The following is a 19,592-nucleotide window of genomic DNA, read 5'->3' on the forward strand; positions in this document are numbered from 1 at the left end:
ATGACAGACTTAACACATGCATAGGAGCTGTGGTCGCAGGATTTTGATGCAAGCAGTGCAGCCATTCAGGTAATAGCCCAGAGCTGGAAGAACCTCACAAATACCTTTCAAATACTGAGTCTATGCAGGCTGGCTGCTGAGCATCAAAGACAGGCAAATAAGCAGTTGGGGGGGGGGGGGGGGAGGAGGGAACCACAAGACATAGGGAGGTAATTGGAAATAATACCTTTAAGTAAACTCTGCAAGTCTTCTCTCGTTTTTGCAGCTTCACAAAAAGAGAACCGGCATATTAGATAGAAAGGAAATTCTCAGTAACGTAAAACCATTATCTGAAAAGTTTTGGTAGTTGTACAGGTGAAGGAAGCCATATTGAACCTATACATGCAACGTCTTCTCTAGTAGTCAGTGACAAGGAACCAGACATGTCCAGTATGTCGCATTGACATGAATAAGGATTGATATTTGAATAAGGATTGAGGGGGCTTAGTGGAAGAATCCAAACGCTGACCAAGACCTTGGCTAAAACCTCAAGCTACATGTTGTATCGATGATATAAGCACCTAGGAGGATTAAGTCCTTAAAGGGGTTTTGTCTAGGATAAAACCATTGGTAGCTTATCAACAGAATAGGCTTTTAATAGTTGATTGGCAGGGTGTGGACACCCTTTTCCCTCACTGATCAGTTGATCGGAGCCAGAAGCAATTGGCTCTGTTCCCTTTCTAGCGGCGGCATCATGGTACTGCAGCCTTAGCTCCTATTAAAGTGAACACTAGCCTATGCTGCAGTACACTTGGGCCGCTGCTACACGGCCACTGCTACACAGGGAAGAGAGATAAATTCTCCTAGCTCTGTTCTCACTGTATTCCGGCCCTAAGTAGCTGAATGGTGGGGGATCCGAGTGCCTGCACCCCGCAGATCAACTAGCTGACCCACAGGATAGGCTATAAATTGCTTTATTCTGGAAAACCTCTTTAAGTTTTCCATAGGAACCACTATTTGAAATAACCTCACAAAATTGAAACCTTACCTTGTTATAACTTCGCCCAACAGAGTCCTTCTCGCTAGGCTTTAGCTCCTGTAGCTGAGCATCCAAAATGTCCACCAGCTGTTCCATGAGTCTAATCGCTGAGCTGATGTCCCCGGCAAACACCGGTTCCATAGTGTATTTTGCTAGATCATTAGCCAGGTTAGCAGCGTTCTCTCCACTCCTAATCTGTAAACCATCACAAAACCATCAAAATCAATGAATACATAAAAGTAAAACAGACAAAACTGTCTATTACAATGGTCCAAACAATGTTAAATACGTCAGAGGTTTATCCAACCTTTTGAGCCAGCTGGTTGACCCAGTGTGAGGTACAATTGCTAAGATCTGGGCCCCGTTCGTTCCAGGTTCCAGTGGTGATTAAACAGAGGTATGATGCCGTTCCTGAAGGAATATAGAAATTAATATGAGTATATAAAGTAAAGCAGTGAGTCACAACCAGTAAGAAATCATTGGCATTTTGATTTAAAAAAAAAAAAAAAAAAAATCAGACTTCAATGAATGTTGAGAAGTCTAAAAAAAGCACATGGAATGAGTATGGGGGATCTTTATATAGTCTAACGGGGAAAAAGATACATCATGTGGTGGACTACTGACGGTAACTTGAGTCAACATACACTGCTTCTCAACTGTGTTAGGCTAGGTGCCAATAATCTGCAATAAATTACCAGAGCATGAATTGAAAGGCAATAATCTAGAAATAACATGACCACAAGACAATAGAATTTTTGAATCCGAGCCAAAGTTTTTCCTCGAAAAACGCTTCAAGTGGCGAAATCTTGTAGACCATGTAATGCTTTACCGAAAAAGACAAAATATTTCAAAGAAGCCCTCCTCTGGGGTGAGGGGTTGGAGCTTCCTACTGCCACCTACTGGATGTAGCGCCCCTGCAAATCAATGCTCCGTCCTTTAAAGGGCCTGGGGATTATTAGCTGAGCCAGAATCCCCTCCACAAGTAAGAGTTACCCACACACACATTTTTTGCTTGCCCTTTGTCAGTACTGGCATTGCAGTACATAGACAAGAGTGGCATTGTTTCTCAAACCAAACACACTGTTAATTCTAATCCAGGATGTCCCCCTTCAAGCCCCAACTGATTACAAAAAAAGAAATTGGCACAAGTTCCCTATAAGCGTTCTGTACTAATTTGTTCCCAGTTGTTTAAAGACCCTTACCTATCAGATTAAAATTCAAGCAATATAAGCAAAAACAATGTACCTCGAGTTCCTTTGGGGCAGGGGCGTTCCACGAGCATCCCTCTCTGTGTCTGCGGCCAACTGATCCCCTTCAGTTCCCTTGCCAGACAGAACTTCTCCGGCAGAGGGAAGACGCTGGTTGGCGGAGGATTCTTTGTGGTAGAGAGGACGGCTGGAGGCTTGAGGCCTTTGCTTCCTTCCTTTGTACCTGCAGCTGATGTAGTGCTAATTAGAGCTTTCTGTGAAGTCGTGGTGGTGGTGGATACGGTTGTCTCGACTAGCTGAACCGGTGGTGTTTCTGCCACTACGGTTGTAGGCACTGCTGAGAGAAAATTGGAAAACGCAATTAAAGACAGACACAAAATCTTGTTTAAAGATAGCCTTGAGCTTTATGGGATTTTTTTATATTTTATTTTTTTTAAAAAAACCAGCTCGGAAAATGTGTCAGACAAAGCAGGAAAAGAGAACACAAAAAGGCAGCTGAGGAATAAAACAGTGTGATTTAAAGAGATAAAGTGATTTAAGTGTAATGCACAGATCACTATATGTCTTTTAAGCATTCAATGTGCCAACTTATTCCTCCACGAGAAGGGGTTGGGAGCAGAGAGTAAAATTTTACTATCAAAATATAACAAAATCCTTCCTACCCACACGACACAAAAATGCTCACGAAAGTCATAGCAACTCATATTAGCCGAGAGGAAGCGCCGTGAGCGTGAAACGATCGTAGCCTATCTGTTTGTATCCTCAACCACGTGATGGAATAAAGCACAATTTTGCAACTTCCATGTGAGTGCCGCAATATTCTCTTTCTACCATTTCAACACATATTAGCCCTAAGAGAGGCATAGGGAATGTGCACAACAACGCCCTCTGCTGTAATGTAACTGCCAAGGACATCTCAGGCAGCATAATTTTTTTGGATGAATGGGACGTGAAAAGACAGCACAAGCAGAAGCAATCTATTTATCTCTGTTATCTGAAAGCAGCCAGATCAAGCTTAAGAGAAGCGGACAGCTTACTGACAGTGTCCCGAAGAATGTCTAGTGTGTCCCAGCTGCCTAAAACAGCATCCGAAAAGCAATGATATAATCGGCCAGTAACATACTTATTGGTATAAAGTACATCATCTACCACTGAAAAAGTTAAATAATAGACCAGATAGTCTAGAATAAAAAAAAAAATGAAAATAAAATTATTGAGACTGGGCTCAACGATAGAAAAGAATATCTAACTTCAATCCTTGACAGTTCTATAGGAGTCATAACAGCTCATAGGTAAATAATGAACTAAGGATCAAAACTAAAGAAGGGGCCAAGGATGCAGATGCCCCTGGAGGCCCAATATGAGGGAATCAGTACTATGTTATGCAAGATTAGGGTTTTCGATATTGCATTAAGGCTCCAACCTGAATTAGGAGTACTTTGAGAGGGATGGTGGTTGCCAAGTAAATGCATATTAAAATATTTTTAAGGAACAGGTTCTCCTATTCCTCAACATAATTCTACTCAACCCACTGATTACCTGTCAATGGTTCTTTGTAGAATCTCATGTTTCGAGCTGATGAGAACCCTATGGTGCTCTGATGAGCCCTGATAAACATTAAACCACCCTGTCCGAGAAGGTTCTCGAGAGCAATTGTCTAATTTTCAGAGGGGAGTGTGGTGAACATCAAGTTCCCGAAGTTTAGCAGATTTTAAACTATATTTTCCTTGTACGTGAACATAAATTTGTACGAGTGAACACGATAAGTGACTCTACAAGTGAAGTTCACACAATTCAGCAAACAATCCAAACATTATGGACTATATCTAGGGGGTCTTTTCAGGTTAAAATGTTTCATTAGTAAAAATTCAAGAGACATCGGTTTCTACGTAACAAAGATGTTTTTCATAAATCTGTATTATTTCTCTTCTCCTCTGTCTAATAAGTATAAGATGCCTGTGCTTGATGATCAATTTTTAAAGTCTAAAAAAAAAAAAAAAAGATTGATCGTCAGTGAATTCTTAATGTGCAAAAGGTTACAATGTGGAACGGCTGGGAATGTTTGCTGTATGTAATTGCTACTGTACCTGAAAGGCCATTAACTTACTCAATTAAAGAGACAGTACAGCGACATATAAGGGCCCTATTACACAAATTATTGCTATATCGTTCTAAATTATAAACGTTTTGTGTAAATGCAAGTAACGATCAAACTGACGAAAAATCATTCATCGATCATCTAGTGCAGACACCAAAATTATCGTTAATCGTTCACCGTACTTTCACATTCGTTCGCTGTAATTTAACTTTCATTCGCTAATCGTTCAGTGTAATTCCACATCCATCCTTTATTTTCTGGGATCAGATGGAAGAAAAAAAATCAATCTTCGTAACGATTGTAACCAACATCTATTGTTCTGTGTAATGCTGCATTTACACGGAACGATTATCATGCAAATTCGAACGATAATCGTACGTGTGAACGCAGCGAACGATCAAGCGACGAGAGAGAAATTGTTCATTTTGATCTTTGAACGTTTTCAAATCGTCGTTGGTCGCTCACAAAAAATTCACAGGTCGTTCACCAATTTAACCTATGTGCGAGATGGGCTTAAGCGATCGCCCAACGATAGCAAAACTAGTTTTCTGTACGATATATCGTTCCGTCGAAACGCTGATCGTTATATATAAAAAAAAAAAAATGTGACTTCGAAATCGTTAATCGTACGATTGGGTGAATTATCGCTCCGTGTAAACCCAGCATAATATGGTGAACGATTTCAAGTTAACGATAAACAATCTTGTTTGCGATCGCTTATCGTTAATCATTAAAAATCGCTTTGTCTAATAGGAACCTAACCATCCTATTTTTGGTGTGTTGCTCCCCGTAAACTATACTGGTGAGAAGCTACGGACTTTGTGATATAAAGTCGAGAACACCCCCCTCCCCTTTTTGTGGGGGTGATCACTACCTTATCACATCTCTCTCTGGTTACTAGACCCTCCATACGTGTGTGTGAGCGATAACTGCAGCTCTATTTTATAAGCCCTCTATTTCAGGATTAGCGCTCCCTTAAGCTTCTTTGCCAACGACCAGGCCGAGCCTATAGGTCACCATTAAGATAACCATGCTGTAGGCGCTAGTTACTTGTACTCCTTATACAACTATATATACCTGATTATAGGGTGCGCTAAACAAGCGACAGAGAAAACTGCCTGACATCTGCATTGTGCGCACAACAAGACATATGCATATACCCTGAAAGGAGATTTACAAAAATGAGATGTTGGAGACAATGCCGTGCATGAAATAATTCCTGGCCCATCTTCCCACCCAGCACTGATTTTTGCTTGAGAGATTTCGGCATGCCTGATTAGACCTGAACAGAGGCGAGCGTTGCATGCATGTCTTCCTTTGGAGATAGAACATTTCATGAACTGACATGGTTTCTTTATAAAACCAATGGAAAAAGAAAAAAAAAAAAAAAAAGTCATCCAGTCAAGGGACAGTACACAGCGCTGAATGAGAAGTGACAAAATTGAAGGATGAAAATTCTGGAACACGGTAAATGCGACTTCTCTGTGCTGCTCGGCCGCCATGAGGTCAGGATGCAGAAAAGCAAATTAATTGATAGAGGCTCCGTGTATAGGACTTTCTCCTTGATTTAGCTTGTGGAATTTCAAAAGCTCGCCTTCTGCCATTCCCAAGGATTTTTCTCTCTCTCTCTCTTTGTGGGGGAGCCTGCAATGTGAAGCTTAGTTCACACTGGAGATAAAGGGACTGAAGAATTATTAAATGGAGTCACATTGTCATTGCATCATTTAGGCCTAAAGCCTGGTCTCCCGTAGCTGTGAAGCACTGAGCTGGGTGAAAATATATCTATGTTTTTTCAAATGTATTTAATGTACTATACACACACACACACTATATATATATATATATATATATATATATATATATATATATATATATATATATATATATATATTATATATATATATATATATATATATATATATTATATACACACACTATATCTGAGTACACACACATACTATATATATATATAAGTAAAATCAGCAGTATATAGTTGTGGGTGCCAGAGAAAATCCTCAAACCACGAGATTTCAGCAGTATGTAAAGTAGCTTCACAGCACACCAAGTAAAGTGTAACAAAAACTTGAATTTATTCCACAGCAAACATAATCAAGTGACAATGTTACTGTGGCCTTTCGCCACCATTTTAAAGCCCGGCTTGAAGATGGTGTTGAGAGGCCACAGAAACGTTGCCACTTAATTATGTTTGCTGTGCTGGATATTCTGGAATAAATTCAAGTTTTTGTTACACATTACTTGGAGCGCCGTGAAGCTACTTTACACATACACACACATATATATATATATATATATATATATATATATATATATATATATATTTTTTTTTTTTTTTTTTTTTGTTTAACACGTGCACGTAGATATCTCTATGTATACACACACATTAATATTTGCACATTTACAAATGTATATATAACGTACTATATTTGCATGCATATATATATATATATATATATATATATATATATATATATATATATTTATTCTACGTGCGAACATAAATATTATATATCTTTCTGTCTGTCATATATTATGTATATACACACACGTATATACCTTTTATGAACAAGTTTCATACAAATTCACACAGATAGATAGAAAATCTAGCTATATCATGTAGAGTGGTACCTTGGTTTAAGAGTAACTCGGTTTAAGAGCGTTTTGGTTTAAGAGCTCACAGTTTTTCAAAATTGTGACTTGGTTTAAGAGCATTGCTTTGCTTTAAGAGCTCCCTGTACTGGGTGGGAGGGGGAGTGGAGGAGGGGCATGGTCTGCATAGCGGGGTCTACAGCCCTGTACTCTGACCCAGGAAGTCTCCCTCACCTTCCAAATCATGGCAGATCCAGTTAAGGCTGGGGCTTACATCAGGGGACAGGACTGTGGAGGTAATCTCTCCATTGCTGTAACCCTTCTCTCCCTGGACAGAGAGTGCTGCATGTATGTGCCCACATCTGTCCTGCTCATTCCTTTATGATCCCTGCAGTCTCTGTCCGCCCTTGTTTTTCCCATCCTCTCCATTACTGTACAGTAACTTATAATATCACAGATTCTGCTGTTTCTGAATGTTTGTTTCATCTGTTTTAAATGTTATTCAAAATAATAAATCATTATTTTTTGAGTTCGGAACCGATTGTCTGCATTTCTATGATTTCTTATGGGAAAATTTGCTTTGGTTTAAGAGTAGATTTGGATTACAAGCGTGGTCCCGGAACCAATTATGCTCGTAATCCAAGGCACCACTATATATCTACCCAAATATTCTACCTATATCCTATGTAAAGCTTTATCTGATATCTAAAAGATATCTAGTTATATCTCATATCTATGTGCTAATGGAGTATATTCTTGCTATAAACCCAACATATACCATTGCACACTGTGGTGGGACCCATTCATTGTAATGGTAGGCTGCCAACTTGTGACTATGTTCAACCATTATTCCGTCAGTGCACATTTATGTAGCAGGACTCTAAAGCACAGCAGACTAGGCTATTATGTGTGGTAAGTGTCTCAAACATAGTCACTGACTATATCAGACCATTAAAGTGAATAGGGCTCAACACAGTTCATCATAGTATATAGTGGCATCCCTCTACTTACGGGATACCTGGATGTACTGGATTATTGCACTGTTAACCTAGCTTGATCTACTGTACCTTCCTGTGTCTTATTTATTTATTTTTTCTATTTTATACATTTAAATAAAAATGTACAACCTTGACTGTTTCCTTGATGCTTCTCAAGCCTAGTGTAAAGTAAATAAAAAAAAAAAAGGAGAATAAAAAGAAAAGAAAAAGGAAACTCTGAAACCACCATCATAACCCAACTGCTATTCAAGCATAAAACCACACTGGTGTATTCCTGACCAATCTAGTAATTACATTGTACCAAAGACACACTTATTACACCCAAATTCTGACCTAACAGATAAATCACTGAGTTTGCCGACACAGGGGAAAAAAAAATAAAAAATTGTAAATTTACTCAATTGGAATCCATGCTTTGAATAATACCATAATAATACCAAACCAAGACTTTGTATAACCTTAGAGATGGAATCGGATTATTTTCGCCCTCGACATCCATCACGGTTCATTAAAATTCTCCAAATTATCAGTAATCAAGATTTTTAATTTTTTTTTAATTTGTCTTTTTATTCAAAGCATGGGAGAGCCATGATCAAATATGGCAAACTGCTATTAGTGCCATCATTAGGTCCATGTCCCCCAGCACGCTGAACTGATTAGTGTATATTTAATCACTCAGATGTGTATTAAAATTAGCAGCGTTACATTAGCCTGGATTCCAGGTAATTCTTGAAACATGTAGGTTATTTTTATCCCCCGAGATCAGCATTGATAACAGGACTTTTGACAGCTTCCTCTGGTCGTATAATTAGGTAGCAAACTAGCAATCAAAGGAATACGGCACGCTCTGGCTTGTGCCTGCCTACTTGATTATGTGAACAATAAGAGATATTGCTCAGATTATTTTTCATCACAATTTTTGCAATTCTTGGTGCAATATTACTTAATGATTGCATATAAGGAGACCCTCATGGCCAAACACCCCACTGGGGGAAATTAATCAAAGTGCGCTGTGTCAGTACACAACTCGTGACGTCATAGGCAGTGATGAGTGAACTTACTCAACGTTCGGGTTCATTTCAATCCGAATGCTCGGCATTTGACTCCCAGAAGTTGAATGGAGGCCTGAGGAAAACATGTATACAACTAGAGATGATGGAACAGGGCTGAGGTTCAGAATTGTACGAACCCGAACCATCGGCATTTGACTCCCGCTGCCTTCCCGTTCCGTGGGGAAGGTGGAGACAGCCCGAGTACAGCCTGGAAAATAGGGATACAGCTTAATAGGCTGTATCCCTGTTTTTCAGGCAGTACTTGGGCTGTCTGCACCTTCCCCAGGGAACGGGAAGGCAGCAGGAGTCCAATGCCGATAGTTCGGGTTCGTACGAACCTGAACCTCGGCCCTTGTTCGATCATCTCTAGATACAACCACAGGCTTTCCAGAACTCCCTAGGGCTGCGTCCAACTACTCCAGTCATCGGAAATCAAATACCAAGATTTCAAGTTCGTCCAAACCTGAATGTTCGGTAAGTTCGCTCATCACTAGTCATAAGTCTAAAAAGTTGGGGCTGGTAAAGGTTTTTTGTCACGGTTACAAAATGTTAAAATTTTGATTAACGAGTAACGATCTTAGAAGCTCTGAAGCACTGCCTGCTTTTCCAAAACGATTTGTAAAAATTGGGTTGGTAATATTTTTTATTTATTTATGCCAAACATTGTAATTTTCTTAAAATATTAATATATTTTATATAAATATTGATTTAAATATATAATATATGTATGCCAAAAACTTAAAATATATATATTTTTTAAAATTTCTTATGTTCTTACTGCACTGAAAAATAGCATCAGCCATATTGTTTTTGTTATGCATAATTAAACCATTAATGGCTCAGTCATCTGGGTTCAAATACAGTGCAACAATGGCAGAGTATTTGTAGGATATCCTACTTCCTCAAGGTTCTTCAGTTATCTCCTACACCCCAAAAAACTTATGGCTTTGACACTGGCCTTTGTATTTGAGCGCGGGACAGTAAAACTAGATTGTAAGTCGCACCGGGATTAATGTGATGATGTGATAATTGATGAGTGCCACAGTGATTGCAGAAGATTTTGGTGCAATATAAACAATATAACTCAAATTTCTAGATAGAACTAAATTGCATGTTTTCAAATTTGAAAAAAAAAAAAAAAAAATAGAAAATACTTGAGAAAAGTGAGTGATGAATGTGAGAGTCGAAACAAATGAAAACGTTCAGGGAAAAGCGCCATGTTGTTTTTTCTAAAAAGCTTGTTAATATTGGTACATAAAAGACATTTCATTGGCGCCAGCAATTGTTAATGCATGCCTGGGAATTCACAGACCACTAAACTTCCAAAAGGGAAAAGAAAAAAATAAATAAATCAAGAAGTAGATGGGGATATGAGGGAATGTGAGGACAAAGCCAAGGTACAAAAAACCAACGTTCCTAGGACGGAATTGTAGAACAGGCAGGAGGAAGCTCGTATCACGCTGTATCAGTCATGCAGCCCACATCCGCTCTGTTGTAGCCACCATAACTGGCAAAGCTCACACTCTGATCTATCCTCCATATGTTGCTTGGATGATTCCCGAGCACACACTGGCTCAGGCTCCTCATGTCATTATCTAGAATTGGGTCTTCAAACTTTTTTCTCTGACTGAAAAACATCAGCACTTGTGTGTGACCCTGGCTTTCTCGGAAAGGTGCAGCGCGACGAATCAACTCAAGATTGCTTTTAACTAAATATTACATGAGCACAAATGACATGACTTAAGTGACACTAACACCCCCAAGAATATTGGAGCGGACAGTGAATGCGGGTTCCCTGTGAGGTTAGACATGCATACATTATTTAGATGCGGCACACTGTGGAAGAATATAGTGATTTTTGTTAAAGTGAGTCAATTTCCTTCCAAGAAAAGCTAAATGAGATCATAAAACAGTAAAGACCTTATCAAAGCACAAGGGAGAAAACCAAATGGAGAGAAGACCAAGCAACCGAGGTCCAACTCAAAAATCACTCGTTGGGCTAGGTTCACACTACGTGAAAACAACGGCTGAATTTTATAACAGCCGTTGTTCTGCAAACAACGGTCATTATTTGTGAAATAACGGCTGTTATTTGCAGAATAACGGCCATTGTTTTTACATACTGTGAAGCTAGCCTTAAAGAGAGATTGATTCGCAAGCACCACTTTATGATCACTCAAAAGATTATTTAGCACTTTCTAGCAATAAATGTAGATCATGGTGGACTGAGGAGGCCTAAGGGGTGTTGCCATGTTCATATTTACATTGATTTTTTTTTTTGGCTTTGATTTCAAAAACTAAGAGAGAAGTCTCAACCTTTCCTTTATTCACATCCTTCATGTTTGATCTGTTTTTAGCTTTGGCTTAAAAATCAAAAACCCTGAACATAAGAACACATCCCTATTCCAAGTTTTGTAACGGGGCCTGTGGTTCCAAGTTATGTCTCTGACTAACATTAACATTTCACCGCTTTACAACCACTAAATCTTAAAATCCTAAAAATTGGACATGACAAGGTGTAATTTTGCAGCTTGATGTTACGGTGACCAACATTTTGAAAATTCCTATATGATTGTGGGCATCTATCTTTTCTTATCGTGAAAATCAAAAGTGTCAAGGAAAGTCTTGAAGCTTCATAAAATTCATACCTTGATAGAACTATTATCAAACCAAAAGTGGTTACAGACACCAGCAAAACATTCTAAGAGAAAAGTAATTTCTAAGACTAATACTCAACCCTTTAAAATACGGTAGAATATGACAGTACTGGAAAATTCACAAAAATGTTATAGTTTGGCCTTCAAATTGTAAAAAACCCCCCAAAAGACTATAAAGGGAGCGGAACGAGCATTCATAGGATGACTTGCCAACAATCGGCCAACGATCATCCATTGAACCGAAACTGTAGTTTGATGGCTATCTTGTTTCATGCTTTCAATAAATAATTGTTATTGGTCGCACATTATCCTGTGTATACAGAGGATGTGCAGGTTAAAACTAGAGATCATCGAACAGGGCCAGGGTTCAGGTTCGTCCGAACCCGGCATTTGACTCCTGCTGCCTTCCAGTGGGTAAGGCGGAGGCAGCCCCAGTACCGCCTGGAAAACAGGGATACAGCCTATTACCTACTCGGGCTGCCTCCACCTTCCCCACGGGAAGGCAGCGGGAATCAAATGCCGATGGTTCGTGTTCGTACGAACCTGAACCCTGGCCCTGTTCGATCATCTCTAGTTATAAGGAGGAGTTTGTGCGGCCCGGTCATTCCAATAATTGAGCAGTTGGCCCACGTGAAAGCACCTTTAGGCTCCAATATTTAAGCATGCCTCCCACTATAGGAATGCATTTTTCTTTTGGTGCCGAAATTCGACAACTGAACCAAGGCCAAACACAAAGAAACCAGATATTCTACAGTGACTGCAGTAATCTATAACTTTCTCAAGCCAAGCAAGGTGACATGACGACAAGACATCTTGGCAAGACAGAAAATCCAGCCTGCACACCTTGTATTAATCAACTGAGTGCACATTGAAATCACTGAACAATTATCAATGCAAATTGCAAAAAGACCTGGCAGAAGTCAGCCCGGCAAAGTCTCTTGAATAAATATATACAAATGTGTGTGTTAAAAAAATATTCAAAACAAAAACATAAAAAAAAAACAAAAAAAAAACACAAAAGAATTTTCTTGGTTACACAGTATACCAAGCTTGTTTTGTGACCTTACAAGAATACAGAGACTGTGGACGGGAACATAAATTATGCTGAGATTAGAGCTAAGTGCAGCCACTGTATAATTGGTGAGTGGGGAGCGAGTCTCTACGCAGATAGCAGCACAGGGCAGAGGTGATAGCAAACCATTGACACTTCAACAGCTTGTGGTTAAAATGTTTCGGAATCTGGAAAACTATGAGTAAAAACATCTGGGCATTACTGTAAGAAAAGCAAAGGAATGAGGACAAAACTGTATTTCCTCCAAAAGGGGAAGAAAAGAAGAAGAAAAAAAAAAAACCTGTAAAAAAATAGGTGGTAAGGACTCAAAAATAACACGTTTGAAACATAATGGATTCCTATGTCAATATCACTAAATTAAAGGGGCAATAAGTAAAAAGTGTCAATGATTTTGGTAACACGTACACTGTAGTGTAAAACAAATATCCAGTTAGGCCCAAGGAAAAGACAATATACAACACGCGGTTATAACGCCAGTCACGGGCTGTCATATAAAATCATTACACTTATTGCACAACATCTGTCAGAAGGCGTAACCCAAGATCAAGGGCATATTTCTTCTCTTCAGATACAAGGCGTGACTTGCACACATTGTCAAGTCTTCACATCTTTTACAGAGCATCAAGCCAAGCATCTCTGTGCGTGTTGTGCTCACATGTGAAAGTGTCATGAGTCACACATGATTTCACGATCCTCAAACCCTGATGGGATCACTTGCAAGATAAAAACGGGAAATTGTCTATTTCTGTATAACCTTATAATACCTGATTGAAACCAGTGGGAAAAAAAAGGCTTTCTTTCTTAAACAAAAGGGGAAAAAAAGTCACAAAAAGGCTAATAAATGCAACTGATATAACCATAAACAAAAACAAAGTAAATTTTTATATATAAAAAAATAAATTAAATTTAGGCCATTAATGCATGCTTAGTACCTTCACTTTGATGAGAATATGCCATGACTACAAAATTTGAAATTTAAACCTTTTAAATGTAAATTTATAAAGCACTGCTTCTCATAGATATAAACTAGAAAATACATACAGGCCTCCCACAAAAACAAAAAAATAAATAAAAATTGAAAGCTTTGATCCACACACCACCACAAAGAATGCAGCTGTGAACAGATAGAAGACACGTAGATCTTACCTTGGGCTAAGTCCTGAAGGATAAACTCTAGAGAGTATCGTAGAATGAAGTTGTTATTCCACACGTACAGCTGGTTATCCCTAGGGTTGTAATCCACAGCGGCAATGTATTGATACTGATTGGGGAATGGAATATCAACAGACTCTCCTCGGTTCAGCTTGGTGTTGAAGATGTAGTCAATTGCGTTCTTCCCAGTTTCGCTCTCGTTGTCTTGGTAGACTGACCGCACCACATACAGGACCCCGCAGATCATGAAGGCATTCGAGGCCGCCCGCTTATCGTAAGCGGTTTCAAACGTTGCCTCAAACCGCAAGGTGTAAGGGTTTAATTGGCTTATCACGATCATTCCATTGTTTTGCTCCGTCGCGTAGATTACCCACAAGCCATTTTCATCGACCGCCAGATCGATATCAGTTTTCCCACCCCATCTATACGGAGATGTGTCGTGGTAATTGGCATAATTTATAATCGCTTCCCCGCTCTTGATTCTAGTCCTCAAGTCGAATTTAACAATATTCCTTGTTCTTTCCTTGTTAAAAAACACTGCCCCATCGTAAACCACAAATCCAGTGCCGTCCACCCTGTTGGGAAGTTTATACGTTGTAGTCTGTCGCCCATTTTGAAAATCTTGCAATGAGGCGTATTCTATTAATGTATCCGTGCGATACGGAGTCCAGGGCATGAAATAAATTTTGTCTGCAGCTTGAAGGGGGTCTTTGCACCAGGCACCTGCCTTCTGTTCGGCTTCAAAAATATATGGTGAGTCCACAACTCCTTTCAACACCCCAGGGCAAACAAAAACTAGTGAAAAGTAGAAAGAGGATTATTTTACAAATGTATATTAACAGTGTTTCTTTAAAACAAATCCAGTAGAAATAGCTTCAATATTAACAAAAAATAAATAAAATTAAAAAAAAAAAAAAAAGAGGTGACTTTAAATTTTTTTTAGATGAAGAACGTGACCTTATAGTGGCAAACTAAGACTACTAACTTACAATACATTACATTTTAGTAAAGTAAATCCTATGACCTTAGTGGACCAAAAAGTATGAATTTTCTAAGCTGAAACCTGTCAGACAATGAAAAACCACACGCAATTTTATGGCGTTGAATAAAACACACGTGAATGGTTTTCCATTGGCGTTTCAATAGACATATGAACGGGAGGAAAGAAAACAGAGCTAGAACATCTGGAAATTTAAGGAACACAACATTTATACAGCAATTTGGAGCCAGGAGAGGTAAAGATATAAAAACAATGAAAAAAAACAAACAAACATAAAAAAAGAACAAAAACTAACATAAAACAGACAAAATTGGAGCAATGGATGAAACAAAGCCTGTAAATGGAGCATGCTCAGGGAAGGAGTATAGGAAGCCAGGCAAAAAGTACATGACTAACTAAACAAGAAAATAAAGGAAAAAATAAACAAAAAATCAAATCACTTAGGGTTCAAGGAAGAGAGCAAGAAAACATTTCCCACAAGAAATGCAGAGACTGTGTCCCACCTATGTGACATATCCAGAACACTGTTTTATTAGCAGTCAACTTGTGTATGAAGTGTAGAAATGCAATCCTGCTGAATACAGAACGTCAGTGTTTAGGGATAAGGGGGATTGAGAAGGTTAACATCCATATGGCACATAACAGGGAGCTGGGTGGGGGTTCGGGCTGTATTATTTATTTACCTTTTTGCTCCACTTCTATTTTAAGCATTGGAAGAGAAAGTGAAAAAGGGGTGCAAGGAGAAAAAAGAGAGATTAACATGAATGGACCATTTACTCGGTAGCTCAATCAGTACACACACTAAAGTAGGGACACAGCAAGAAATCCGCTAATTTGGATAAATGAAGAGACTGGAACACCTAGTGAAAGAAAGAGCTGTTATACGATCAATGGTGATGGGGTTGGATGGAAAGTCTGACCATCTTTCATTGTGTAAGGGGATGTGTGGAAGGAAACGCATGCATCTCTAACCCGCTAGGCCTCATAGAAGCAGAGGACAACATGGCTTACTGAATGGACTTGTACAGGTGGCTCATATGAACTACAAACCACCACACGTAGACATATAAAGAACATCAGCTTTGACTGAGTGACCATGAGAACCTGTCAAATCAGTGATCACCACGAGGCACAAATGGCAGTAAGTTCCTCGGTAATGTCACAGGTTCTGGTCTACATGGGTACTGTATCACACTGTAAGAAGGGGACAGGATCTTAACCTTCTTATACAGTACTAGCCTAATTATTTTAATACAGGTAACCTATAGTATCAGTGGCTAATACCTATGGAAAAAAAAACAAAAAACAGCAAAATAATAAAAAATAAAAATATTTTTGCCAACCAATAACCCAGGTCTAAACCCTACCGTAAATGCCAAAAAATTATTTTGGATGAGCTACATTTCAGTAAATCTCATAAATGAGTGGGTTAACATGACACATACGGATTGGGAACTACTAACAAAGTAAAAATAAATAAATTAATTAATTAGTAAATCCCAGCCCAAATGCATCATATATATATTTATATCTTAAAAAAAAAAAAAAAGAACAGAGTGACACCTCTTCAAAGAACCACTGCTTTAAGAGGATCGCCCACTAATCCAGACCAGATTTCACATCGCACATTCTTTGTGCATAAGGCCGCTGTTACACGGCAGTTTTCTTTATTTTTTTTTTTTTTTTTTAAATGCAGTTTTGAGCCATAGGTGGATCGGGGAGGAATCAGACATATAGGTCATTTCTTTGTAGTTCCCATTCCCTTTAAATCCACACTTAGTTTTGGCTCATAAATGGTTGGCGATAGTTTACAAATAAAAAAACACTGTTGATTGTGACAGCAGTCCACCCTATATGCAATACTGGGTGGTCTTTTCAAAGAGTTTTTTTTTTTTACTGTGTTAGGCCTGATTCACACATCCGTAGTAATGCCCATAGCCTCGGATGTGCACCTGTAACTGTCCGTAAGCTGTCTGGCGATAGTTTAAATAACTATTTTGTTCAAATACCATTGTGTAAAACAACAACAAAAAAAAAAAAGGTTAAAAGAGGAGTTGTTAAAATGTGTGGTAGATCTGCAGGCTGCAGTGTGCAGAGAATGTGCCATCTGCATTACACTACCATGCTGGTTTACGAACAAAAATAAACTGTGCTGTTAATTAGCGGAGCACTAGATTCCTTCGAAGAAAGGAAAAACAAAACAGATTTTAACATTTTGTGCTTTTAAAGTATACTCTGTACCTAAACACATGGGGGGGCATCAATTGAGGGATCCATCCAAATATTGGCACCCTATGGTATCACTGTGGCAGGAGGCCAAGAGTCTCGATTTTACTTTTATCTACAATTAATGTTTCACAAAAATAGTTACAACTAATTAAATGTTTTTTGTTATGTAATTATTCTAACTCCTTCCTAATGCAATCTGCAACTACTAAGCCGGTCGCACACCATCGATAGCCGTTGGCGGAAAAGTTGCACGGCTAACAATCCCCCTCATGTGTATTCACCCAAATGTGCACGTGTTCTGAATAATGGAATTAGGTAGTTCCCAGACACCTCTATCCTTGGCTTATTTCCACCTGAGAACAAAAGAATGGGTCAATGTTGAAAGCCACCAGAGTAATTCTCCTTTCCGCAACAGAGGACATTGGGAGAAAAAGTCTTAAAAACCCATACAGCAAATGGTCAACCAGCTCCCCCAAAATAAACTAGGATTTTCAGATTGGCTCTCGGTAAAACCAAACTACCCACGTACCTCCGATAGTTGTAAGCCAAAAAGCTGTTTGGCCAACCATAACTTCTCTTAACCACCCCAATGTGTTTATTTAAATGTATTCAGAATGGTGAGGGGGAAGAAACTTTTTGTCAGATACCTCAGTCTATCTACCTTGAGAAGAAATGGATGTGGCATGTTGAAATCTAGCAGACTAATCCATCTTTCCCCAACACCACTGGTGGAAAGTCATGACAACCAGGTCAGGCAGTTCAGACAAAATTGCCTGGTTTTGCAGTTGCTCTAATCACAACGGGATAAGGGGAAAAAAGTTACCGTGAGACACCTCCGGCCTCACTCATCTCCTCTGAATACAAAAAGATCAAGTATGCTAAAACGGCAGACTCTGTGTAATGTGTACTTAGGTTTGGCTCATATTACTGTGTATGGCTACCTCAATGCCCCATGGCCTCTACAGCAGTCTATGGAGCACTCTAGCCTTTTCATGAAGCTGCATAGGCTCAATAGGGACACCATATGTACAGAACTATCATAGTTATAAATAGCCTAGAAGCAATTGATGAAAAAAAAAAAACATCATGAAGGATATTGATCTCATAGTTTTGGGACATATGTGAAAATTTTTAGGGTCTTTACGGAGCAATTAAAAAAAATGTGCCCTGTAAAACTGGACAGTTTATTGTAGGTGATAGAATTACATGGAGGACTTCCCTCACTAGAACTGTGTGCACGTGCAAAGCACCTGCAACTATTTTATGAAGAGAGATATGGGCAAGAACGTTAACAGGGCCATAGTAATAAGGTTATAACATGTTCGCTATAATGTACTGGGGGCAATAAAACTTGTGTCACAGGGGCACATTAAATGATCGGAAGGAACCTTCGCAATAACATACGTGAACTTATTCTCTGGCCACAGTGATGTCACCGTTCTCCTAGTAAATTAATACCACGCACAATAGTTCAGACTGCAGCAGCGCTGTCACCTCCGCAGGTAGGCGTCAGGCACGGTATACCCTCTGGAGATGATGCATTGTTACCGTATCTAACGTTCCACTGAACTTTTCAAAATACATTAAGAAATATAGTCTAATAGTCAACTGTGATTCATATGAACTGATCATATTGCACTTAAAAAAAAAAAAAAAAAAAAAAAAAATCTATTCTTGGTTACCGCCCACTGATTTAACTCGAGATGGGGAGAGAAAAAAAAAAAGAAAGAAAGAAAGGAATGAAACGCTCGCTACCTGTCACAATATTATTCACATGAAATGAATGCTAGATTTAGCAGGTTAAAATATTATGCTGAGGTGCTGTGCTTCTCGGGTTGATCGAATAATCCTGTCCCTGCTGTTCTAGGTAACAAGAGAATTTGGCTACGTAGCTTTGCATAGAAGAAAGACGACAGATGACTGAAATGAGGAATCGTACAGTAACCAAATGGGCTCATAGATTTAGGAACAATTATTTCATATTTTCCACCCAATTTTTTTTTGCATGAATTTTAAAGTGAACGGTTTGTGTTTCTTGTATCATATTACACAAGATCAGGAGATCACATCTCCAGTCGATATGGAAGTAAATCTAATACGGCCAAACCACTGTGGGTTATCTATCCTTACATGTTAGAGTGTTGCTGGGGCTGAAAGAATTTCTCAGGTACCAGAGAACAACCCACTGCCCCCATACCCCCCACACTCTATCCCAGTTGGTAGACCCCATTTAAATGACTAGCTGTATCCCCATAACTGCTTATGTCACCATGTATATCTGCTGGAATGCTGCACACAGTCACACATGACCGGACCTTAGAGGTGGTCACGTACAGGATACTTTAGAGTTGGTGATGGATACAAGGATTTAGCAGAATAATGATCTGTTTAATTAAAAAAAAAAAAAAGTGTCATATGTACTGGTTTCACTGGGGATTTAGGAGGACAGCTGGACAGTGAGACTAAGAAGATATTCGGTAAATGCCGGATGTATGTACTAA

At 39.0% G+C, this 19,592-nt stretch overlaps 1 protein-coding gene across 18 annotated transcripts in view; it reads right to left on the reverse strand.

Annotated features, from left to right (window-relative positions):
- The window catches only part of ADGRL2 (adhesion G protein-coupled receptor L2), a 179,555-nt gene that overhangs the window by 34,372 nt on the left and 125,591 nt on the right, over positions 1-19,592 (reverse strand). For 8 of the 18 annotated variants that reach the window (XM_069981490.1, XM_069981497.1, XM_069981488.1 and 5 more), the window contains 5 exons: positions 13,857-14,657; positions 2,264-2,563; positions 1,326-1,429; positions 1,028-1,213; positions 227-265 (listed from right to left, as the gene is read on the reverse strand). In XM_069981490.1, the coding sequence (XP_069837591.1) occupies positions 227-265; positions 1,028-1,213; positions 1,326-1,429; positions 2,264-2,563; positions 13,857-14,657 (1,430 nt within the window). The remainder of the gene's footprint in view (positions 1-226; positions 266-1,027; positions 1,214-1,325; positions 1,430-2,263; positions 2,564-13,856; positions 14,658-19,592) is intronic. The other 10 variants (XM_069981501.1, XM_069981496.1, XM_069981500.1 and 7 more) reach the window with 3 other exon arrangements.

Source organism: Dendropsophus ebraccatus, chromosome 8 (assembly GCF_027789765.1).
Source record: "Dendropsophus ebraccatus isolate aDenEbr1 chromosome 8, aDenEbr1.pat, whole genome shotgun sequence".
Taxonomy (NCBI): Eukaryota; Metazoa; Chordata; class Amphibia; order Anura; family Hylidae; genus Dendropsophus; species Dendropsophus ebraccatus.